General features: G+C 56.6%; 1 protein-coding gene across 3 annotated transcripts in view; it reads right to left on the reverse strand.

The window, feature by feature from the left end:
• Positions 1-1,606: 1,606 nt before the first annotated feature.
• The window catches only part of TLN1 (talin 1), a 31,458-nt gene continuing 10,073 nt past the window's right edge, over positions 1,607-22,991 (reverse strand). The window contains exons 10-57 of one of the 3 annotated variants that reach the window (XM_028528086.2): positions 22,263-22,364; positions 22,016-22,092; positions 21,600-21,780; positions 21,312-21,425; positions 21,094-21,202; positions 20,642-20,850; positions 20,378-20,476; positions 19,923-19,973; positions 19,207-19,374; positions 18,723-19,017; positions 18,108-18,274; positions 17,111-17,239; positions 16,814-16,930; positions 16,602-16,715; positions 16,265-16,399; positions 15,981-16,109; positions 15,453-15,555; positions 15,091-15,299; positions 14,581-14,700; positions 14,183-14,380; positions 13,859-13,998; positions 13,583-13,676; positions 13,407-13,496; positions 13,170-13,292; positions 11,929-12,072; positions 11,291-11,452; positions 10,916-11,056; positions 10,638-10,819; positions 10,309-10,441; positions 10,003-10,104; positions 9,741-9,911; positions 9,495-9,644; positions 9,282-9,383; positions 9,083-9,202; positions 8,226-8,372; positions 7,886-8,052; positions 7,607-7,790; positions 7,399-7,524; positions 7,183-7,299; positions 4,488-4,673; positions 4,260-4,367; positions 3,651-3,756; positions 3,286-3,410; positions 3,052-3,177; positions 2,872-2,934; positions 2,579-2,761; positions 2,313-2,441; positions 1,607-2,183 (exon numbers count right to left, since the gene is read on the reverse strand). In XM_028528086.2, coding sequence (XP_028383887.1) covers positions 2,058-2,183; positions 2,313-2,441; positions 2,579-2,761; positions 2,872-2,934; positions 3,052-3,177; positions 3,286-3,410; positions 3,651-3,756; positions 4,260-4,367; positions 4,488-4,673; positions 7,183-7,299; positions 7,399-7,524; positions 7,607-7,790; positions 7,886-8,052; positions 8,226-8,372; positions 9,083-9,202; positions 9,282-9,383; positions 9,495-9,644; positions 9,741-9,911; positions 10,003-10,104; positions 10,309-10,441; positions 10,638-10,819; positions 10,916-11,056; positions 11,291-11,452; positions 11,929-12,072; positions 13,170-13,292; positions 13,407-13,496; positions 13,583-13,676; positions 13,859-13,998; positions 14,183-14,380; positions 14,581-14,700; positions 15,091-15,299; positions 15,453-15,555; positions 15,981-16,109; positions 16,265-16,399; positions 16,602-16,715; positions 16,814-16,930; positions 17,111-17,239; positions 18,108-18,274; positions 18,723-19,017; positions 19,207-19,374; positions 19,923-19,973; positions 20,378-20,476; positions 20,642-20,850; positions 21,094-21,202; positions 21,312-21,425; positions 21,600-21,780; positions 22,016-22,092; positions 22,263-22,364 — 6,573 coding nt within the window. In that variant the 3' untranslated portion in view covers positions 1,607-2,057. The remainder of the gene's footprint in view (positions 2,184-2,312; positions 2,442-2,578; positions 2,762-2,871; positions 2,935-3,051; positions 3,178-3,285; positions 3,411-3,650; positions 3,757-4,259; positions 4,368-4,487; positions 4,674-7,182; positions 7,300-7,398; positions 7,525-7,606; positions 7,791-7,885; positions 8,053-8,225; positions 8,373-9,082; positions 9,203-9,281; positions 9,384-9,494; positions 9,645-9,740; positions 9,912-10,002; positions 10,105-10,308; positions 10,442-10,637; positions 10,820-10,915; positions 11,057-11,290; positions 11,453-11,928; positions 12,073-13,169; positions 13,293-13,406; positions 13,497-13,582; positions 13,677-13,858; positions 13,999-14,182; positions 14,381-14,580; positions 14,701-15,090; positions 15,300-15,452; positions 15,556-15,980; positions 16,110-16,264; positions 16,400-16,601; positions 16,716-16,813; positions 16,931-17,110; positions 17,240-18,107; positions 18,275-18,722; positions 19,018-19,206; positions 19,375-19,922; positions 19,974-20,377; positions 20,477-20,641; positions 20,851-21,093; positions 21,203-21,311; positions 21,426-21,599; positions 21,781-22,015; positions 22,093-22,262; positions 22,365-22,991) is intronic. The other 2 variants (XM_036021903.1, XM_028528096.2) reach the window with 2 other exon arrangements.

Here is a 22,991-nt window from a genome sequence, read left to right on the forward strand (position 1 = left end):
GTCTTAAGTGAAGCTACTAGCATTTATCTTTAAATTGCTAGTGCATGGTGGTAAGAATACAATGACTATTAGTGCACCGCCTCAATTTGTGCTAAGGCAGTTTACCCACCAACATTTTTGCACCATCAGTACAAATGCTGACACTGGAAAAGGAAAGCAACGTCTTAGTGTTACTATGAAAATAATCTTGACATTATGGACCCCTGAAAGGGTCTCGGGAACCCCTGTGCGCGAGGACCATGTTTTAAGAGCTGCTGGTCCAGTGGGCATTCAAGTCTCTCCCCAGAAGGCTCCCTGAGGCATCACTAGTGAGAGGTATGTGTCTGGGGACGTGGAGACATGCAGGGAAGTGGCAGCAGCAGTGAACAGCTGCCTAGAGCTCAGAGCTAGAGCTCGGCAGTCTAGACTAGCACTTGTTGGAGAGGCCGGAGAAGGGATTTGATCCCTAAGATCCTCAGCTCACGATGCTGGGACATTAAATCTGGTTAGAGAGCAACAGCAGTGTGTATGGGAGTTGCCAGTCTTTTGCGTCAGGGAGGTGATAATACATCTCTATTTTCCAGTGCTTAGCACAGGCATGGCTTAGTAAATATTGAATGAATTAATCACAAGTGACAGGAGTAATGGCAGGAAGTTGGCACCTTCCTTCACGGGCTACCCTGGGGAGGATAAAGTAATTCTGTGTACTTTACGCTGACTCTGACGGGGTGGGAGTAGATGTCACGGCTTCAAGGAGGTGGAAGGAACCCAGAGTAGGGGCAGATGGTTGGTGTTTGTGTTCCACTTGGAGAAGCAAGGAAATAACAAGCTGGGCAGTGGGGCTGGTTCAAGAATCGTGCATGAAAACAGTGGCGGACCTAAGGGGTCTGCCACATGGTCTGTGCAGTGCGGGCAGAGGGGTGAATGTGGAAGGAAGTGGAAGCGCACCCCACCCCCCTCCCCCCTCCCCCCTCCAATCTCCAGATTAGCAGGGCCGCTGAACAGGGCTACCAGCACCCGCCTGGCCACTAGGGGAGCTCTGCCCCTACCTCCACAGTCTCACATCTGGGTCAGGCTCTCAGTTCCTTTTCTTCTAGTGCTGTTCTAGGCAGTGGGACAAGGCCTTGGAGGGACAAGACGTGCCCCAACCCAGTCAACAGTAGAACCGACCCGAGGCAGCCTCAGCTGGGTTTTTTGCTTGTTAAATGCCTCAACCAGTTCTCTTAGGCCCAGACACTTGTATTTTATCGGCTTATTATTTTTAGCAAAGCTGCTTCTGCAAATTTGAATTTGGTCAGGAAGTGAATTTGTTCATAACACACTGAGCAGTTAGGAAGAACAGAGTGTCCCTTGTAGCCACAAAGCACAGTGGCAGTGGCTGTCCCTGCAACAGAAGAATGATACTTGGTGGCGCAGAGGAGCTGGCCAGTGAAATCGGGGACAACAGGGGTATGACTTCCCAGGGACAGCTTTCTGGCGAGGATGCCCTCATGGGTCTGGGTGCGAGGAGGAGAAAGGGTCCTCGCTCCATTCCTGAGTCAGAGCAAGCTGGTGACAGAACGCCGTCCCATTCTCTCCCCCACCGCCTTGCGGGAGTCTCCCGTCTCCTCGTGGAGCCAGGCAGAGGTGCAGGCAGAATCACCTTTATTGGAGCGTGACTTGTTTGGAGATTACGACCCCACAGCCCAACCACAGGGAGCTGGGGGTGCAAGGAGGAAGAGTATCAAAAAAGGATGAGTAGAGCTGAGGCTGTGGGGACTTGCCAGAAGCTGCTGGCAGGGTGGAACGGGCCGGGGCCCTGGCAGGTTCAGATTGAGGTACAGCAGCGTTAATAATACTCTTGGAGCGTTAATACTCTGGGGAGGGGCAGGCACTTAGGGGGCCCTAGGGCATAAAGGCACTTGGAGCAGGGAAGGGACAGGGGATGTGCAGCGGGACTGGGCGGAGCCAGGCCCAGGGTTTGGCAGCCACTTTGGAGAGTGCTGGGGTTGGGCGGGTTGGGCCCGACAGCCCAGGAGGCTTTGGTAGTGGCAGGCACAGTCTCTGGGCTGGGTCTGCTTTAAATAGAAGCGGAGGCCCTAGTGCTCGTCTCGAAGCTCTGAAGGCAGAAACTTGTACTGTTGCTGTCGGATCTGGGCTAGCTTCTTCCGCGCCTCTTCCAGCTCTCGTTCCTTCCGGAGCATCTCTTCCTGTGCAGCAATGATCTGAGGGACGGGGACCAGGGGCTCAGTTCAGCAAGTGTGTGCACCAGGGCACAGGGCAGGTGGGACCAGCACAGGCAACGTGACTGCCCTGTGGCTGCTGTCCCTCAGAGTGCCTGAGACAAAGCTCACCTGGGCAATGCCGCCGACCATCTTCTCCTTCACCACTACTGTCTCGTTCTCCTCGTCTTCAAAAGCTGCTGCCTTCTGTGCCGCCTTCACCAGGTTGTCCGAGGCTCGCTTCACGGCATTGCCAGCAACCTGGGCAGAGAGAAGGCATGAGAGAATTCAGGTAGCGTCCCAGCTGGGAGAGTTCCCACACAGAAAAGCATGTCTTGGGGGTGACAATTTAATGCAGCACAGCCCAAGGTACAGTGGGATGGGTTAGGGTTCCTCACCTGAAGCCGTTTCATTGCCTCAGAATCCTGGTCAGCCTTGACCTTGCAGGCCACAAGGAGCTGGGCTGTGGAGGCAGCTACCTGCTTGGCTGATGAGATGAGCTTCTCCTGGCTGGCATGGCCTTGCACAGCTGCATTGGCGGCCTCACACAGATTGTTGGTGGCTGCAGCCACCATCCGGGCCTGAAGTGAGGAGACGAAATTAAAATATGCCTTTTGCCCTGGCCCATGCCCTCACTAGTCCTCTCCGGTCACTCCAGTTCAGAGAGACCAAGGGGGTGTTGTGCACTCACAGCAGAAATGAGGCCCTGAGACCACTGCCCATCATCCAGTGCGTTGGCTGGAATGGCGCCCACCTGTGGAGGAAGGCGGAGGGTCCGTTCGGATCTGTGCTCTCCACGTGTATATAAAGGCCTCCCGTTAGTTACAAAGCGGCTGCTGGTCGCCGTGCTTCTGGGTATCCAAGGACTTACCTTCCCTTGGGCTACCAGTTCCCTCTGGGCAGCTGATGCAGCCTTGACCAGGGCACTGGTAGCTGCTGCAATGGACTTGGCAGCTTCCAGTATCTGCTCCTCAAAGTTCAAGGACTCATCCGCCTCCTGCAATGGAAGCAAAGGTTGCAGAGAGAGACGCAAAGTAAGAGAGGGCTGAAGGTGGGGACTTTCTGCCAGTAGGAGGGTATGGAAAAGGGAAGAAGCAGGACTGACCTTGGGTTTGGCCCGGGGCTTCAGCTGCTCTAGCTTTTTGGCTGCGGCCTCAATGGCGGCTGCAGCTCCCAGGAGCTCATTCTCAGCAATGACTGTGGGGTCCTCTGGGTCTACCCACTCTGTTCCTGGTGGGACGAAGGGGGTAAGGAAGGGGCTGAGCCAGAGCAGGGAGGTCAGGAGCTCTGGGCACCATGGTTGGTTAGTATCACCTGGCCCATGCTCTGGGCAGCATGGTTAGTATCACCTGGCCCACAGCACCTGTGAGGACTATGGACAGAGGCTGGCTCAGAATAGTCCGACTGGAAAGCAGGGACCTCCCCATGACAAAAGTGTCCCTTTCCTCCCTGCCCCTGGTCAATCCTCACCCTTCATGGCCTCAGCAGCCTGGATGAGCTCAGTGACTGAACCAGCAACACGCTTTGAGTGTCCTGTCAATTGCTGCTTCAATTCCGGGCTTGGTTTCTGCAGGGTCTGGGGAAGAAAGGGGCAGGGAGCAGAGAGTATCAGACCTTAGCTTCTACCCTGACCTCAAATCAGGGCAGACCATGGGCCACCAACACCATCCCACAGCCTCTCTACGCCACAGCCCGCCAACACCGCGCTGCCCGTCCAGGTGCACTCTGCACACGTGGTAAAGACAGCAGGACTGCGTGTCACTCACCGGCTGACAAGGAGCAGGGAGAATCATGAAATGAGAAGAAGAGATGACGAAGGTAGAGAGAAGGAGGAGATCAGGTGGGAAGAGAGGAAATAAGAAAAAGGAGAGGAAGAGGTAAGTGGGAGAACCAAAGATGCTAAGAATGACGGGGCCCCAGTGGAAGGGAGGCTTGGAAATGAGAACAGATTTGGGAAATAAGATGGTGAGGAGGGGAGGAGATTTGAACAAAATATTACAGAGCTGTGTCTGAGGCACGTGGGACGAGGACCGTGCACTCGGGGAGGCCGGTGTGAGGAGCAGACAGCTCCCTCCTTACCAGGAGCACGTGGTCCAGCAGCTCCAGGTAGCCATTGGCGCACTCCCGGCCGTAGTGCAGGGCTCGAAGCCGCACATCAGGGGCCACTTCTGGGTGGTAAGCAGCTTCCTACACCACAGAGTAACACGTTAACTTTAGGGTCTGGAAGAGCTCCAGGTGCCCCGAACCCCTCCAGTTTCTCTACTTCCGTGTTCTGTCCTCAAGTTGCCTTGCTCTCAGGGTTTCTACCTTGCAAGCCCGGAGCATGTCTGCAATGGCACGACGACTCAGGTTGGCTGTGGCAATGACATCTTCCTGGCGACAGGAGTTGCCAGCAGCAACGGCTTTGGCTGTTGCCATGGTGATTCCCTTGGTCATTCGGATGAAATCTTCTGGGGTGGAAGTCTTGGCAGGTGGCTCCGCCGAACAGAAGACCTGTTGGGGCAGAACGAGAGGAAAGGTTTCACAGTGAGACCAACACAAGGCGGTGCTCAGGTCATCTGGTTCATCCATCCACGTGTTCCCTCAGCAGGCAGTCACCAAGCACTTCTTGTAGGTCAAGTCCTTGGAGAAGTTCACACATTCACAGCTGATATAATAGCAGGCAGCTGGTCATCATTTCTGACTGAAAGGACTGGGGAGGGTTTGTGTGAAATTACAGCAGCAGCTTTTGAGATGGATTTTTCATTCTATCTTAAAACTAAACTAAACTATAGAGAAGCCCTGAATCAGTGGCTGAGGTGAGGCAGGAAAGAACTGGGTCTTCAGAGGTCTAGGTAGCAGCAGAGGATTTCAGGGAAACGGTAGGGCGGGCACAAGCAGGATTCAGGTGGGGGCGTCTGAGGGGATGGTGGAGAAAAGGCTGTTGGGGCCTTGACTATCAGACCAAGGAACTTAGGACTTTACATAATACACAAAAGTGATAAAAATACTTCCACGTATGTGTCCCTGCGACAAATTGTTAAAGACCAGCCAGTGGCAGATTCAGTGTGGGGTGCTAGGGATGTAATGGGGAAAAAGGCAGACAAGGCGCTTACACTCTGGTTTTGGATGCAGGCAGAAGGCAAGCAAACAAGCAGAAAAACTAAAGACTATTATTCGAGCTATGAAGGAACATAAAGGGGGTGCTGTGCAGAGAGAGAAAGACGAGGTCCTGTTCCAGATAGGTGGTCAGGGAAGGCCTCTCTGAGGCAGACGTTTAAGCCGCAGCCTGAAGGATTGGAAGGAGCCAAATATTCAAAAAGCTGGAGAAAAGCCAGTGCAAGGACCTCGAGTGGGCAAGAACTGACAGAGTGTGACGGGCCTGGGGGGCAGAAAAGGAAGAGAGGGGTAGGATGGGTTTGAGGAAGCCAGCAGGGGCTACGGGAATAGGGAGGCAATGGTAGAGAGTGTGAATTCTACTGCAGCAGCCAGGGCTATCACTAAAAGGTTTTAGGCAGTGAAATGACATAACTTATATTTTAATAAGATATTCTGGCTGCTTTGTAGAGAAAACGTATTGGGGAGGGGGTGAGAGCAGAAGCAGGGAGGCAAGATCAAGGCTATGGCATACACACAACTATGGACTGACAGTCTGGGCAGGCGGGGGCGGCAGAGCGGGGAGAGGAGAAGGTAAGGTCAGGAGGCAGCACCAGCAAGAACTGCTGACGGGCCGAGATGTGGGGAGCGAGAGAAAACGTTACAGCTGGAATGGAGTCACTGAAAAGTGATGTTTACTGAGATGGGAAGGACAAGGGAATGGCCAGGTTTGGGAGGCAGAAAGTTGAAAGCTCCAGTGTGGACATCTCCAAGGAGAGGTGAAAACAGAGTAGGGGAAAGATGAATTCAGAGGTGAGAAAGATTAAGCAGGAAAGATGAGGCTGACGGAGACTAATGGCAGGGAGACTGGTCAGAAAACAGGTACCACAGTCCTGGGGGGCGGGAGGCCGAATGAAAACCTGAACTGGAGTGCTGGCTGGGACTGGACAGGAGGAGTGCGAGGAAAAGTGAGTGGAGAAGGGTAGTTGGAAGGCCTCAGCAATAGCCTGGATATGTTGAGTAGGGCAAGGAAGTCAAAGATGACCAAGGGGCATCTCTATGACTGGGAGGCTGCTACCACCATTAACAGGAAGTAGTGTGTCAGGAAGAACAGCTGGTTGGAAAGCACTGAATCTCGTTGGTAAAGTCAAGTATGCCATTGAAAATAACTCAACTCAGAACTGGAAGTCAACTTCTTAGAGAACAATAATGCAAGTGGCTGAATTTGCAAAGAGAACACAGAAAGAGGGCTATCTGTACCATTTGGGAAGGCCTAGTTTACTCTGTGGAAGCTGATTCGATGACAACTCTGGAAGAAATGTTAGACAGGCGAGAGAAACACCAGGGTCAAGAAAGCCAACGGGGGGAGAGGGGGCGGTGGGCAGGGCAGGAGAGAGCAATGGGGGAAAAATGTGGACAATTGTAATTGAACGATAAAAAAAATTAAAAAATAAAAGAAAGAAAACCAAAAGAAGGCCCCGGCCAGGAAGTTCATCTGGTTAGAGCGTCATCCCGACATGCCAAGGTTGTGGGTTTGTCTCTTCGCTACTTCCTTCCTTTCTCTCCCTCTCCCTCTCTCTCAAAAAAGAAAAAAGCCAAAGAAAAAATCTCAGAGAGGCTTATACCACACTCAAATGCTCTGGAAATGTTTGCAGAGGATGAAGGCCAAGAGGCCACTAAATGTGACAACTAACAGGCCAATGGTGACGGGAGGAAGAGGGAGTGCGGTGGCGAAAGGAGATGGCTGTCGAGTGGTAAAAAGGTTGAGGAGGGAGGACCCAAGTGCAGCTCACTTAGGAAGTCTGGCCGCGAGCGAGAAGAATGTGTGGGCCTGTGTGCAGTTCTGTGAATACCCATGAGGTACAGCCTCCTAGTCTAGCACGACCCCTCTCTCTGACTCGAGGGCCTGGTGCCGACTCATGCTCACCGCCAGCTCCTGCCGTATGTGTTCTGTGGTTGCCTCCAGAGCCCGTGTGCCTTTGGTAGCCTCGTCTTCCACAGCTTTCACAGTCTTGAGCAATGATGTCACATTGGTCACCATCACCTAGGGGTGTCAGAGGGGCAGGGGAGGGGGTCATGTTAAGGAACAGGAGGAGGCACGCCGACCCGCCCCCTTCCCTGAGGTTGCTCTCATCCCTCGAACCTTGGCGGAGTTCTTGAGCTGCCACACAGCAGGGTCATCCCCGACTTTGCCAGCTGCGGCCTTTGTTGCACTGATGAGGTCTCCCAGGGCCTTGGCCACATCTTTCACTGCGTTGATCAGCACCACCTGTGGGACGGCAGCAGCTCGTGGGAGTTACAGGGGGAACAGGAAGTGGCTCTGGCTAGAATTAGGGCTGTGAGGTAGATACCTGCGTCTCCGGGTCCTCGGATCCCAGGCTGGCTGCACCCAGCTTCACCACGTCGGCGAGGCGGGTGATGGTGGCCACAGACGACTGGGCGGCCTGTGCCAACTTCTCCTGGCTCCCAGCTGCATTCTGCACCAGGACCTTGGTGTCTTCCACCAGCACCTTTGCAGTCTTCAGGATTCCCTCCCTGAGGGAGGGCCCAGCTTAGTCAGGTACCCCATTCCTCCAGCCTCTTCTGGCCTCACCCCACCCTGCCTCCCTGAGGCCCCATTTCCTCCTCACCTGTGGTCAGCAAAAGTTTCGGCACCCTCGCGGTTGAGCGTGCCGGCAGTGGCAAACATGATGGTGGTGTCCAGGTCAGCAATGATGCCGGACACAGCACTGGCCGCCGTGATGCAGGCCTGGGTGCCACGATTCCCAGCTTGGAGTGCAGCCAGCACGTGGGAGACCTGGGAGAGGGAAGTCACACAATGACTGGCAGGTGCCATGTGAAATGCAAAGGTCACCGGGTACCTGGGAGAAGGGACAGAGGACAGCGCTGGGACAGCTGGAGGGGGATGGGAAGGTCTGCAAGGCTGGAGAGCCAGTCCCCCAGTCCGCAGGGAGAAGCACAGTCAGTCACCTTTTCGGAGACTCTCCGGGCGCACTCTATGAGCTCCTTCTTGGTGTAGGAGTCACTGGGGCTGCACTGCAGGGCGCCGGCCTTGGTGACCAGAGCAGAACAGCCGTGTCCCAGCTCCTGCACCCGATGCTTGATGTGGGCGCCTATCTGTGAGCAGATGGGAGAAGACACAGATTTTAGCAGAGGCACTCGGACAGTTCCACCGGGCTTGGAAGAGTCAGTAAGTACCTAAAAACATGCGTTGTAGCACACAGACTTTTCCTGTTTCGTACCCTTGCGGCAGGAGGTCACCCCCACACAGGGATAATAATAGCATGCGGGCATCAGCTGGTGCGGACTGTGTTAAGCACAGTGAGGAGGAGGGGGGAGAAGCACCTTATGCCGGAGTATTTGAATCAGAGGGCCGGCCGGGGATTACAATTTGGCCTCTATGTGGTTGTGAAGGGTTTTAGGATGGGGATTGGGTGTATCTCGTTGAGATCCAGTTACTTGCTTTCTTGGAAAGCCGGGAGCTTGGGGAAGGGAGAGCTTCCCAGCTCTGCAACAAGGAGGAACTAAGGGGGGATACAGACTTGCAGCGGAACAGAGCCGCAGCCCCGGGCCCAGAGGAGACTTGGCAGAGGCCGGAGCAGTGGACTAGGGAATCCTAGATCCCAGGCTGCCCCCTTTGTCCCCGTAACTGAAGGCTTTGAACCCATCCCTACACGGAGCTCTGATCACTCTTCAGTGGAGGGGCCTGCGGGTGTGTCCACATCTACGAAAGACCAGAGGGAGCTGCGGGTGGGGAGCCCAGAGGCTGACGGGCGCTGGGGTCTCTGTGAGGAGCAGGGGGAGGTCAGAGCCGCCTCCATGCTCACCTCTTCATTCTCAGCAGCCACAGCCGCAGGCTTGGCCTCTGAGGCCAGCCGTCCGTAGTCGCTGGTCAGCTGGTTAGCGAGAGGGCCCAGCTCCTCCGGGCTCGTGTTTGACTTGGTTACCTGGTAATAACGGAAAAGGTGAAGTTCTGTCCAAACTCAGCTCCCCAAGGGCAGTCCTCTTATACTCTCCCGAACTCACCATCTCCTGAACGGTGACAGCAATGGCCTTGGCTGTCCGCACCATAGTAGTCTGGTAATCCACGAAGGAACCTTCTGGTTCACCCATGGGTCCTTCATCTAGCTGAGGGGGGAGAGTAAGGAAAGGGGAAAGATCGTCACGGTCTCTGCCACGGTGCTCAGGAACCCTGGCCCAGGGCAGCCTCGGCATCCACAGGCACCCCACGACTCTCACCTGGTTGATGGCCTGGGTGATGGAGTCCACCATGCCACCGACCACCCCAGCAGCACTGGCTGCCTCATTGAGGGTTGTTGTCAGGTCCTCTACGGCCTCTGTCATCATCTGCACAGCCTCTTCCAGGGCTTCCTGGGTGTTAGCTGCTTGCTGTGGGTTGGAGCGAGTGAGTGTTTGTGTGGGGGTCCTGTTCCTGCTACTCACACCCCTGTCTAGTAGCGGCCCCTCCCTCCCAGCCCTTGATACCTTGGGGTTGCCACCAGCCTCCTTGGCTGTGTACAGCAACTGCAGGGCAGACTCCGCCAAGGTTTTCGTCTGGTCCAGGAGTGCCATCTGCTGTGGGTGGCTCAGGGTCTTGGAGGCAGCGCCCACTGCAGCCAGGGTGAGTGGCTCAAAGTACTGGGCCATCTGGGACACCTGAGGCAAAGCGTCGGAATGGGTGGGGGTCAGCTGGGCTGGGTACCCTCTCCCGCCCTACCCCCAGGGCTCCCCTCTTATCTCCAGATACCTTGTGTCCCAGCTGGGAGGCCTCAGCCCGGGCAGCACTGGCCAGAGGCTCAATAAGATGGGAGATTTCCTGCACTGCAGTGAGCATCTGAGTGTGCAAGGCCTGAGGAAGAAGCGGACGTTAGCCCTGTGACCTGGAATAAGACCCTCCACTCCCACAGGACCCCACACCTCCTTCCGCAGCAGACTAACGAACCCCCTTGGCACGTTCCAGAAGTCCCTCTGAAGCCCATTCCTGAATCCCGTCTTCAAGACTGCCCTCTCTCTTTCCAGACACAACCTTTCACGTAGCCTCCCTCCCCCTTACCTCTTGAGAGATTCCTTCCCGGGGAGCGAGCTGCTGGCTGACTGCAGCAAGAGAGGCCTGGTCTAGGTCCCGTAGACAGCTGTTCAGAGCTGCGATGGCCGTCTCACACTCCAGCTGGCCTGGAGCCTTGTCCCTGCACATACATCACAGGCTCCAACACCAAGAATATCCCCTTGAATCAGAGCCAGCCCATCTCTCTCGTGTGCCCCAAATCTTGGACAACAGGGTCCTCCCACACCATCCCATGTACTAGCACCTAGGTGCTCCCCCCTCCATTCTGCCACAGGGTATGTCCCCCATTACCCCGGTTCTCCACATCCCCTCAGTACCTCATGCTTGTGATAAGCTTCTTAATGGAGTCTGAGACAGTGCGGGAGTGGCCGGCCAGCACCGACCAGCGTGGCGGGTCCCGGGGATTGACCGCCAGGGCTCGGGCCGTCTGGATCAGCCCCCCGGCGCTCTCCAGCATCGTCTTGGCAGAGCTCACGATGGGCTCCATGGCAGCCCGGCCCTGGGGAGGGGGGCAGAGGGAGGTGGGTCTCACGGCTCCCAAGGAGATGGGGTGGCAGTTGGCCCGTCACTCCTCCCTTCGCATTTGCCACCTCACCTCAGGGCTGATCTGGGCAGGAATGCTGGCGAACTCAGGGTTGGATGCAAAGGCACTCAGGTTGTCCACCGCCTCCAGCAGCGGGGCCGTGGCTGCTTGGCACTGGGCACGGTTCTCCTCGGTGAAGGCCCCATCCAGCGCCTGCGGAGGGTGACAGAGGGGCCCTCAGGATGGACTGTGGGCAAAGCAGGTGAAGCCCGGGTCTCCCTCCTGGGCTTGAAGGTGTGGGGGACAGGCTGGTGATGACCAGCATGGATGGGAAAGGTCTCAGGCTCAGGGAGGGATTTGGTAGAAGGTCTCAGGGAATAGTGGGGGGTCTCAGGGGAGAGAAGGCTGGACAGGTCAGGGAAAGGCTGAGATTCAAACGCTGGGAACCTTGATGGTCTTGACAAGATTGGCTGTGCTGTTGGCCACCTCCTTGGCCGACTGTACAAACTGGCGCTTGGCGGTGGGATTGGCAGTGCGAGCAGAGGCCAGGCGGCAGCTGTTGCACAGCGCGGAGGTGTGTTTGGCCACAATGGTGGCCGCGGAGAGCACCTGGAGAGATGGACGAGTGAACAGGCATGAGGTGGGCAGGAGGGGAGTACACACACCCGGCGAGGGGTCCGTGTTAGGTTGGGGGATGGAGAGCGATATCTTTGGAAGTCTAATTAGGAAAGACAGGGCTGCCTGAAATGTCAAGATTTGGGAGACAGAGAGACGCAAAGATGAGCAGGGTGTGGGGCGGGGGGATGAAAGACGGATACACTAATGGAGGCATTCTAACGCTGTCAGTAGGAGAGTAAGCTCAAACATCTACAGCTATGTCGTGAACTCGGGAGTAGCTGAAAGAATGACGAGAAACATGCCGAGAAGAGACAATTACCAAAGAGAAGCCGTGGGTGGCAGGTGAGAGATGGCTCTCGCCCTCACCTCCCCCGAGGCCTGCGTCTCCCTCCTTCCCCACAGGGCCAGTCCTCCTGGCCCGGGACCCTTCCCCAGATGTGCCCACAGCACCCGTTCCCTGGAGTTACCTGGGCCTGGGTACAGCCAGGCTCCCCCAAGCTCTGGCAGGCCATCTGGATCGCCTGGTTTGCACGGGCAAACTGCGTGGGCTCCACCAGCCCTTGTTGTCCTGCTTGGCTGTTGGGGTCAGAGACACCAACCAGGTATGCAGCCTGGGGAGAGAGAAATTTGGGGGTGAGGAATAAAGAATATCCCTCCGGTAGGAATCAAATAGTGGTAGTGGGGACAAAGGAGAGTAGGGGTAAGTTTAGGGACCAGGGGTCTATGACAGTGGAGGCATTAATGAACTATACAGACTAGGTATTAACAAATTAAAGAAGTTATCGAACAATATTAACAATGATTAATTATCAACCAATTAAACCATCTCTGATAAGTTATTAACAAATTAAGTTAAAGGTATCAACAAACTACAGTGGCACTACGGAAAGCTCCCCACCCCTACCCCAGGTACGCAAAGCCTCTCCTAATGACACAGCTCTAAAACCATGGTGGCTGTTAGGCTAATTAACATTCGCAACACTCCCAAGCTTCAGAGATTTGGAAAGAGGAAAGGGGAATGTGTGTAATGGTTGCCAATTTTTTTCTATGCCTGGAAGACCACCATAAGGTTTGATTCATACTTCACCACATGATGGCTTTGCTTTTTCCTCGTTTTGCTCTTCCAGAAACAAGTCAAGCCACACAGAGCAGGCCACCAAACAGGAAAGGACAATGGAGGGAGGGGGGACTAAGGGAGCTAGATGGCAGGCTTTCAGAGAACAGTCTGAGATGATAAACTCAGTATTAAGCCAGTATTAAGAATTCAAGCCAATATTATATACTATGTATACTAAACTTTGTATACTAAAGCAAAATACTCTCAGAGCTAATGATTGTTTTATATTCTATAATGTACAAGAAAGCAAAGTTAAGTGGTAACTCGAGTAACTGGAAATGTAGCCACTGGTACTATGTTAATAAGTAATAATTATATGAAAAAAATTAGCCTACACCAAGGAAGCCAGGGCTAGAAAAGGGCCACAGCCTGGATGGTATAAGCATGACCCGAAGTGCCAGGGTCAGTGCCAGGGTCTGGGGTGAAGTGACCGGAACCGCTGGCATTCCTAATCACTGATACATATCTGTACACCAGGGAAATGAAGAACCCCGTGTCCACGTAGCTGGCTTTGCAAACAGAACGTGAGTGTCAGGCTGACAGGAGGTGGAGACGGGGAAGCAGGGCATTCCAGGAACCACGGGGAATAACCTGGGCTGCCGCCTCGGTGAAGCCACAGAGAGCCTTGGAAGCTGTGGCGATGGCCTCTCCGAACTCCGGCAGGTTCCCGTTCTTGGCATTTTGGGAGATGCCAGTCATGGCCTCGCCCAGGACCTAAGGAACAGAGGGGGTCAGGAGGGTCAGGTCCTGCCATCCCTGGGGCGGAGCAGCCCCTGGTCAGCTCCATCGTCCTGCCCTCTGCCCTCCCAGGTTCCCGGCTGCACTCGCCTTTGAGTTCTCCATGACACTGTCCAGGCAGCCAAAGTAGGACATGTCATTGATGGGCTGGACTGGGTTCTCCAGGAGTTCCCGGACCGTCTGTGTGGGTGGAGAGCAAAGTAAGACACCTCCCTCACTCCCAACCCAGAATGCCTCCCTCACACTCAGCCGTGTGAAGTGCCCACCTCCAGTTCTCGCAGGGCGTTGTCACACTCTTTCTGGCCTGGCGCCTGCTGGGTGCACATGGTGATGAGCTGGTTGATGCTGTCCGTCACCGCCCTGGGAAGGACAGGGAGTTGAGAGAATGGGTGCACAGGTCATCATTCCCAGGCCCTATGTACATGGGGAGTCTCTAGCTATTTCCCTTTGTATGGAACCACCTGCAAGCCAGGACACCTCATGAAATGCCCCTTCCCTAGTCTCTCCAGTGTACTGGGCTGGGCTTCCCAGCCCCTACTCACCGGGCAGCTGCAGCCAGCTGACTCTTGAGGTTGGGGGAAGCTGGGTCCGTGGACAGGGCCTTGGCAGCCAGAAGAAGTTTGCTTGAGGACATGGAGATGCCCTTCAAGTTGGACACAACCTGGGCCCGGTCCTCCTGGCTCTGTCAAAGGTGGCGAAGTCAACACATTGTCCGGTCCCTTCTTACCTGTCTCTAAGGGGGTCTTCTGCCCGGACACTCAAGTACTGCTGGAGACCGGGCAGAGGGGGACGCCGGGAGCAGAGCTCCACGGTCACAAAGGTGCCTCCTATCCAGACCTTGACCCAGGCCCTGTGCCTCTGCATACCGGAGCCTGTCCTGCCATCTCCACGCCGGCCTCCAGAAAGGTGCTGAAGTCCTGTCCAAATCGACCTGAAGCTCGAGCCAGGTCCTGAGGCGTCCCCCGAGAGGCCTGCACCAGTTCTGTGGCCGCCTGATTCAGCCCAGCAGCAGCTTCATTCAGCCGACTCTGAGCTTCTTGAAATGTGCCGGTGCTGGGGGGAAGCTGCGGGGTCAGTGAGAAAGTCAGGTGCGGGAACGTGAGGAGGGGCGTGGTAAAGCAGCGCTGGGACAAGGGCCCGGAGCCCGGAAGCGACGAAAGGGAACACGTCTGGGAAGTCAGGCTCAGGGAGAGGTGTGGAGACGCAGGGAGAAGCTTGGCGTTCTCCGGCCCCTACGTTCCCCCCTCGCCCCCAGTCCTCCTACCGAGTCGCTGAGGAGGCGCTTGCTGGCATCTCCCACCGCTCTCAGGGCGTTATCCACATCTCGCTGGCCAGGCAGGCAGCTGACACAGCGGTTCAGGGCCTGGGTCACTGCTTTAGCCACCTGAGGTAGAAGCAGATGTGATGTTGCCAAAATGGAAAACAATTTGGGAGATTCCCTCCTCCACGCACAGGCACGAGAGACCACTGTTCCACTGCCCCCTTAAAGGGAAATGGGAATGGGGGTGTTGTAGCTGAGCGGGCTGAAGTCAGGGTGTCCAGTGACAGTGATCAAACTTCCCCAAACCCGGTGTTTGGCTGGGCCTCTGCCGCCATCTAACTGAGACACTGTTGCTGGGACGGAGAGAAAGGGTGGAGCCCGGGGAGGAGAGCTGGAGAGCGACCTGAGAAACTACGCCTCCGTCAGTGCCCATGAGGATTTGCCCACACCGGAGTGGGCCTTCTGATGGGATCTGGGGGAGAGGGCGGAACGGGCCCCTCCCCAATACCTGACCTGGGCGAGCCGCTGCTGGCTCTCAGGGTCCCCTGGATGGCTGGTTGCCTTTTTAGCCTCCTCGATGAGGCTGCTGGCCTTGTCTAGCACATCACTGGCTGTGTCGAGCACAATGGCCTGCACTGCAGGGTCTGACGTCAGGGCAGCTACGCCCCTAGCGGCCTGGGCCAGCGACCGAAGCCCGCCTGCCACGTCCCGTGCTGCAATACCTGGGGAGGCAGGAGAGGAAGGAAAGGGGAAAAGGCACTTTCGTCACCAGTGGCCCTGATCCCAGTGGTTTCCTGTCAGGCCCTGTCCCTCATCCAGCTCCTGTTCCTCCATCCACCTCACCATACCCACCATATGCAGGTATGCAGACATACCTGCATAATTCTCATTGCCCTGGGCAACCTCCCCCAGCAGCTGGGCGATGGCGGAGCTCACTGCTTTGGTGCTGTTGCCTAGGTCCTGGGCACATTTCTCCATCTGGGGATACAGGGGGAGTTTCAGGGTGGGGCTCAGGTACAGGAGAAACTGGGAAAAGGGAACTTGAGAAGCTGCTTGGGGACAGCCGGCAGTTTTAAATGAGGTGTTGGGCAGCTCTGGGGCATAGGTGGGAAGAAGGACTTCAGGGTTTAAGTAAGAATGAGGTCTTGCCCTGGCTGGTGTGGCTCAGTTGGTTGGAGCTCCGTTCTATAAACTGAAAGGTCATGGGTTCAATTTCCAGTCAGGGCACATGCCTAGATTGTGGGTTGGGTCTCTGGTCATGTATGAAAGGCAACCAATCGATGACGGGCAACACATGGATGTTTTTCTCCCTCTTTCTCCCTCCCTTCCCCTATTTCTACAATCAGTAAGCATGTGCTGAGTTGTGGATTTAAAAAAAAGAATGAGGTCTTAAGAATACTTACCGTCTCGCCAGGTAAGGGTTTAAGCTTGCCATCTCGAGCTGCGGCCTTCACCTCCTGCAGGTCTCTCTCTAGGCTCTGCACCACACTCAGGGCAGAATCCATCTCCAGAGGCCCACATGCTTCCTGAGCCTGCAGTGATACGGGAATTTGGGGTGTAGGAGGCACTGCTACGTCCTACTGATGTCTTGGGTTAGGGGATCATCCCTGTTTCAGGTTATCCTGCAGATTCCCCATTATCCCAGGACTCCACCCGCACCTTCCAAAAAGAAAGGCAGCCCCCATACCTTCTGGGCAGCAGTGCGGAGCTCGGCCAGTGCGGTGCCCAGGTTTTTAGCACACTGGCTCAGCTGCATGGCCGAAGCCTGGTCCTGAATCGTGGGCACGGAGGCCTTCGCAGCTGCCACCATCTTCCCACCTGGCTGTTGGGGAATAGGCAGGCAGATGAAGGGCGTCATCCTCACTCTGGGCTTCATGCAGGGACTAAGGACAGTCAGGACGTGGTGAGCACTGGGGCTCAGGACTGGGACAGAGGCTCTTGGTGGAGATTTACATGCTGGGAGCTCTAGGGGACTTGGGAGGCCAGGAAGAGTCTGGTCTGAGAGGTGGGGAAGGGTGTCTTGCCTGAAGGAAGCTCTGGCTGGCAGCAATGAGGGCTAGCTGGGCACTGGGACTATCCGGCTGAGCTTGGCTCCCTCGGACGCCCTGCACCAGCAGTGGAATCTGCTCTGCCACAGCCTGCAGATGAAAATGTCATGAGCGTCACTCCTCCGAACGGGCTGGGGGAAAGTCCCTCTCCTCCCACGCCTCCTCCCACACACTTCCCCCGTTCTCACCTTGCAGCTCTGCACCAGCAGGGGCTGGGGGCCAGCAGAGACCTTGGGGGTGGAGGCTGCATGTTGGGCCGCAGCGATGGTCTGCGTAGCGGAGGCCGCGGCCTGCTTGGCTGCGTGCTATGAGGACAGAGTAGTCAGGACAAGCCCCGGGCATTCCCGAACCCAGTCCCAGGCTGACCCTGCCCATGCCATCCTCCTGGGAAACAGTGAGGGACCCTCTCTCCACACGTCCCTCCGAGTTTCAGTCCCCCCACAGCACCCACACCCTCTTGCTCCTGGTTTGTCCCTCAGCCTCACCTCCAGGCGCTGCACCAGCTTTTTCTTGATGGCATTCTGCGCGGCCACATTAGTCGCCATGCGCAGGCCCTCGGCTGCCTCGCGCAGCCGCTGCTGCTGCTCTTCGCTGTCAGGGTGGGCGGCTGCCCCCTGAGAGGTGGGGAGACAGACAGTCACGGACCAGCACCCCTGCGGACCCTCCATAAGCTCTGCTCTGACCTCTCCAGACTCAGGCCTGTCTCCCAGAGTCACTTCTAATATCCCCACTGACCACTGGCCAACAGACAATGACCACTGACACGGGCACCTCAGGCAGGTGAATGGGAAACGGTGGGTGGACCCTGGCTCCCCTTTGGGATGCTAAAATCCCTTCTTTAGGTGGGTCGGTTTCTGGTCCTCTTTGGGGAAGAGGCCATGTTTCTCCCCCAGCTCCCCACAAAATACCACTGGCAAACAGAGGGTGAGCTGGACTCTCTGGAACAAGGAGGATGCAGTTTAGAGCAGGGATTTCAGGGTTCCCACAAAGCAGGAAACCTGACTGCTCCTGCAAACAAAAATACCCCAGAGTCCAGGGGACCTGGGAGATTTTTCGGCTTCTTCCTGACAGTCCTCTGCACCCTGTCCCTGTGTCCTACTGCCTCGTCCCTGCAGTACCAGTGGCGGAGGCCCTGGGACTGAAGGCTCAGGTACATTCATAGGAGAGACCGGGAAGCAGAGGGACCCCAGGCTGGTGGTGGCAGGAAGTGGGGAAAAGAAAGAACAGCAGACCGTGGACTCAGAGGAAGGAAAAGGGTACGGCTGCCAGTCAGTCCATGAGGACTCCGGGAATCATGCTGGCGGGAAGCCCGGGCCACTGTCCACTGGCAACTTAGGGACACAGTTACTTCCTAAGTGCTCCTGTACTTGTTCTCTTGTATTGTCCGCTTTCCCCGCATCTCCCCTGTCTGAGGGTGACCATCCGGGCTAGTCTACTTCCCTTCGGGGCCTAGTCTGGGAGGCTGCACACCAGTCTCTGTACCTTGGCGGCCTCCACCATCTTGGCCGTGGCATCAGCCAGGATCTTGGCAGCACTTAATAGCTTGCGGGAGTTCTCCAGGTCACTCTCCCCTTCGGCGTCGGCCTTGATGGCGTTGACCAGGTCAGAGGTGGCTTGGGCCAGGATGCGGGCCTGTCGCACCATCTCACCTGAGGGGACAGGGCACAATCAGGTGAGGAAGCCAGAGTCACCGAGAGGGTGCTAGGGGCGCAGGAAATGGCACAGACGAGGTAGAGGTGAGGCCTTCCGTGACAGTGGAGAGAAATAAGATTTCTTGGTGGGCTTTGACAGGTATTTTCAATGAAGTCTTGAGAGGGTGAGACACGTTTTGTAAAGGCTTTGGGGGGTGACGGGGTGGAGTAGAGTGGGGATAGTTATCTCCTACTAAGACCACTTCCCACCCGTTTTTCTATACACTGATATAGTCTTGCAGTGTGCCCCAGAAGGCAGAGCAGGGGTATGTTCCTATGTTACAGACAGGGGCCCCGTCTCCTTTGCTGAGTCCTTAGGGGGAGGGGGTGGGCCTGCAAGGAAATGTCCAATGGGCTTGGCGAGCCTCACTGGGGTTTGCTGCCTTCCCAGGGGTGGTGTCCTTACCGGCATCACCCATGGAGCTGAAGATGTTCTCAGTGACTGTAAGGATGGTGTCGGTGGCCTGGTCGTAACGGCCAGCAGGCCCAGCCCCAGTGGCGTGGGCCCGCACATGCTGCAGCAGCTCGTTCAGGGCCTGCGTGACAGCTGTGGCTGCGGCTCCCACCCCCCGCAACAGCTGCCCGTCCTCTGTCGCTGCCTGGGAGGCGGACACACAGCCCTCCACAGCTTTGGCTACGAGTCGTCCGGCCTCAACCAATTGCTCCTGGCAGACAGGTGAGCTGATCGTAGGTGCCACCACCTGTGGGCAAACTGAGTGTCAGAGACGTAGGCGAGGGAACAGAGTCATGAGGTGAGGTGTCACTGGCATTCACAGCAGTCGCTGGGTTAGGGGATGAGGCTGCAGGAGCCACGGATATAGGATGAGAGGCTCCTGTGAGGGTGGCAGCACCACCCCTCAGCACAGGCTAGAACCGCCTTTGGGACTCACCTTGGTACAGGCCACTAGCTGGGAGGTAGACAGGGCGCACTGTGTTGCTGCAGCGATAACCTGGGTCTGAAGCCCTGAGTCCTCTGTCCGCTGGGCCACACTCTTGGCCTTGAGGACCAGGGCAGCCGCAGCACTTGCCACGGCCTTGGCTAGTTGCATCAGCACCTCCTGTGAGAAAGGGGCAGTCAGCATGGCCTGAGACCAGGCTTGGGATCCCTGGACCCTCCTCAGAGGCGTAAGCTGGTTCATTATTCCCACTGATTCCAATCACAGGACAGTGTATGCAGAAGCAACCAGAACTACCCCAAACCCTTGCCTTGCGCACCTGGGAGGACAGCACCCCACCACAGAGCAGACCCACACCGACACCGAGAGAAACAGAGCCTACACCAAAGGGGCAGGTGTGCGAGGCGGATACACTCGGCCGGCCACGGGAGGGAGGGCAGTGCTGTCACAGTATGGCAGAGAGAGGGGGTCCTTTGGGGCCCCCTCCCATCTCCAGCTTCTTTTCTCCATTTCCTCTCAATCTTGGTTGGGAGCAGTTACCCTGGAGTCTGGGGAACCCGTCCCTGCACTGCCCTCCCTGCTCCCATTTCTCGAGCCCCGCCTCCCATCCTGTTCTGCTCCCCCAGACAGGAGGCCGGGGGAGAGGTGCAGAAACGAGTGTATGCGGCTCAGAGGACAAAGCTGGGAAGGCCCAGGCCAGAGGCCGTTACCGTGGGGGGATCGGGGTGAGACCGAACCCCAGACCCTCTGGGTGCACATATCTGCATGGGAAATCCAGGATGACAAGTCAGTGAGGAAAGTGGCACGGGGTGGGGAGGGGAAGCTAGAGGAACAGTGCCCCCGGGGTGGGGAGGTTTAAAGGACTGGAGGCGGCTTAAGATGTCCTGGAGTTAGGGCCAGGGCTACGTATGGGAAAGGCAGGGAAACGATGACAGGTGGCTAAAACGTATTAGTTTGGCCCAAAGTGAACTAGTAGGTTAAGTTTGGAATCAGAGGTTCTGAATTCTCATCCCCTAAAAATGAAGTGGAGGTTCCCAGTATCGTTCTTGGAAACAGGTTCACGTAGGCTGGGAGCGCTCAATTCATGGTAGGACCAGAAGCTAGATGCAGGATCAGAAGTCACCTCCTAAAAGTCGGGGTTCTGGGGGTTGGGTAAGTCACCAACCTGGAAGTGGGGGTCAGTATCACTTTCCCCAATTTGCTGCAACAGCTCCCCACTGGCCTGGCCCACGTTCCCAGCTGCTTGCAGCAGGTTCTGACGGGGCTGTGGAGAGTGAACACCAGTCAGAAGCTGCCCAATCCCTGCCCACAAGCCCAAGGGTCCTACGTGCCCACGGGTCCCACACTTCCACCCTGAGGCTGGGACTGCCCCCTTTTCCTTGGGCTCGAACCCTCTGTCCTCCCTAGTGCCACCCCCGTGGCCCCCGACCTCAGCACTGGCGGGCTGGGCACTGCGCAGCAGTTCGGACACTGCCCCCGCCAGGCCCTTCGCCGCCTGCAGCAGGGGACGGCCACTGCCGCCCTCATCCTCCAGCAGGGCAGCGAGCAGCTTCACGCCGCGGGACATCTCCGTCAGGTTGGAGGAGATGGTGGTGACTGCACAGCCCACCGCGGTGTAGTCCGTCTCTGCGGGGTCCCCTGGGGGCAGGAAGAGGAGCGGAGCGTGCGTGAGGCACAGGGCAGACTAGACGACGGACTGGGAGGAGGGCGATCACAGGCGGTTAGTCACGCAGACAGCCCGAGAAACACACACACACACACACACACAGTCCCTTCCATGAGTCAGGGTGCGGTCACACCCAAGCCAGTCACACGCGTGCTTGCACGTGCTCGCCCTCCCCCCATCCCACCACACACACGTGAGCTCGGCGTCCAGCCCACCTGCGGTCAGGTTCACCACGGAGGCAGTCCCGGCTGTGATGGCGTCCACCTGGGAGTGGATCTCGTGCTTCGATTCGTCCATCTTGTTCTTCCGCCAGGCCTTGGAGGCCTGAAAGGAGGAGAAACCAACCTCAAGGTCTGCTGTTCTGGGGAGCCCCAACCGCGCTCCTTGGAGTCCCAGCCACAGCACCGCTGCCCCTCCTCCATCCCACACTCACGGCGTCCTGGCCCAGAGGGGGCAGCGTGTCGAAGTCGTCCAGCGTGGCCTGAGCAGCCTGCACAGCCTGCATGCTGGAGTTGATGGTCCCCGTGAGTGCCTGCTGGGCTGAAGTCTACGAGGAGAGGAGTAAGAGGGAACATTTAGAGGAAGGAGGAGGTAAAGGAGCACCTGGGGCTGGGGAGAGGTGTACAGACAGGGACAGGGAGAAGCCTGCCTAACTCTGGCTGAGTGGAGGCGGGCGGGGGGGGGAGGCCCAGTACTGTGGGGGCTGAGGGGGCACCCTTACCAGCGGAGGCATGTGTCCTCGGTGCATCTGGCCACTGGTGATCTGCTGCTGGGCAGGGGGCATGCTGCCCATCTGGAAATTCTCAGGACCTGAGGCTCCGGAGCGCATGATGGCAGGCAGGGCCACCGAGCCATGCTCCACCTTCCCCACCCGGTTGTACTGCTGCTGAAGGACTGTGGACCTAGAGAGGGGACACATGAAAGAGCACTCTGGTCATCTTCCTCTCACCCTCCTCCCACCAGCTCTTCCGCCTTCGCAGGTCCTGGGGTCTCGGAGGGAGGGGGTCTGAGGTCTCATTACAGCCTTCGACGCGTTGGAGGACAATTCTGAGGGCTCCACACCCCCCAACAGTCTTTGGAGGCAGGGCTCGCCTTCCCTGCCCCTGAACCGTGAGATCAGCCCTGTTCCCTTCGTACTTTTTGGGGGACACCGAGTCCTCGAGCATAGTAGACTCCTCGTCTCCCTCCAGCCCAAAGTGGTCTTTGCTTTTTTTCTGTAGAAAGGAAAAAAGAACAAGAGTGAGGAAAAGGCAGCCTCCTCTTTCCCCGATCAGCTGCTTTCCAGGACCTGGGTCCCCATTTCTGAAGGACTAGCTTGGGGAGCAGGGGAGGGGAGGGAGAGAGCAGGCGTGGAGCCGGGGAGTAGGGGGCAGGCGGTGTTCACCTTCTTAAGGATGATGTCGATGTAGCCAGCAATGAGCTGAGCAATCTGCTCGCCCTCTGTCGTCTGCACCGAGTAGTAGCCATCTTGGTAGTCCCCGAAGTCCTAGGGTGACAAGGTGGCAGCTTAGAGGAGAAGCTTAAATCTATACGGGGTGGAAAGGGGCGGGACAGGAGCCCCAGGGTTGGGGCGATGAGGGTTTCCTCCCATGCCGACAGCCCTCCAGGGCACTCCGGCCTCATCCTGTTCCTCTGTTTTCACCCATCTCCCATTCCTCTATGTCCCTCCTATGAGGGAAATATTTTATTTCTGAGGAGTGGTCTTCATGCTGCACGTGCCATTTGGGAAATCTCTCTTCTCTCAGGGTAATAAAATCAGGAGGACACTAACGTTTCCCATTAAATGACCACACCTGAAGGTCAGCACCAGCATTGAAAAGGGAAAACCAGCGTTTACTAACTTCTGTCACTGGGGTACCTCACCGAGCTGGTATCGGCTTTAATGCTCCACACCAAAACATAAAGCCAGAGGGGACGATTGCAGGGTGTAGTTGCTGCTGGAATAGGGGAGGCACGTTTTCCTGTTACCTTTCCCTCCCTCTCCTCGAGTTCTCTGTGATCTTAGCTTAACATTTACAGTTTTGTTCTACTGGTTTGAAAGAATAAGTCTCATTTACACATCACTCAGCTCCCCAGGAGCTTCTCCTCTAACCTCCACGATCCTGCAACGGTT

Source organism: Phyllostomus discolor, chromosome 3 (assembly GCF_004126475.2).
Source record: "Phyllostomus discolor isolate MPI-MPIP mPhyDis1 chromosome 3, mPhyDis1.pri.v3, whole genome shotgun sequence".
Classification (NCBI taxonomy): Eukaryota; Metazoa; Chordata; class Mammalia; order Chiroptera; family Phyllostomidae; genus Phyllostomus; species Phyllostomus discolor.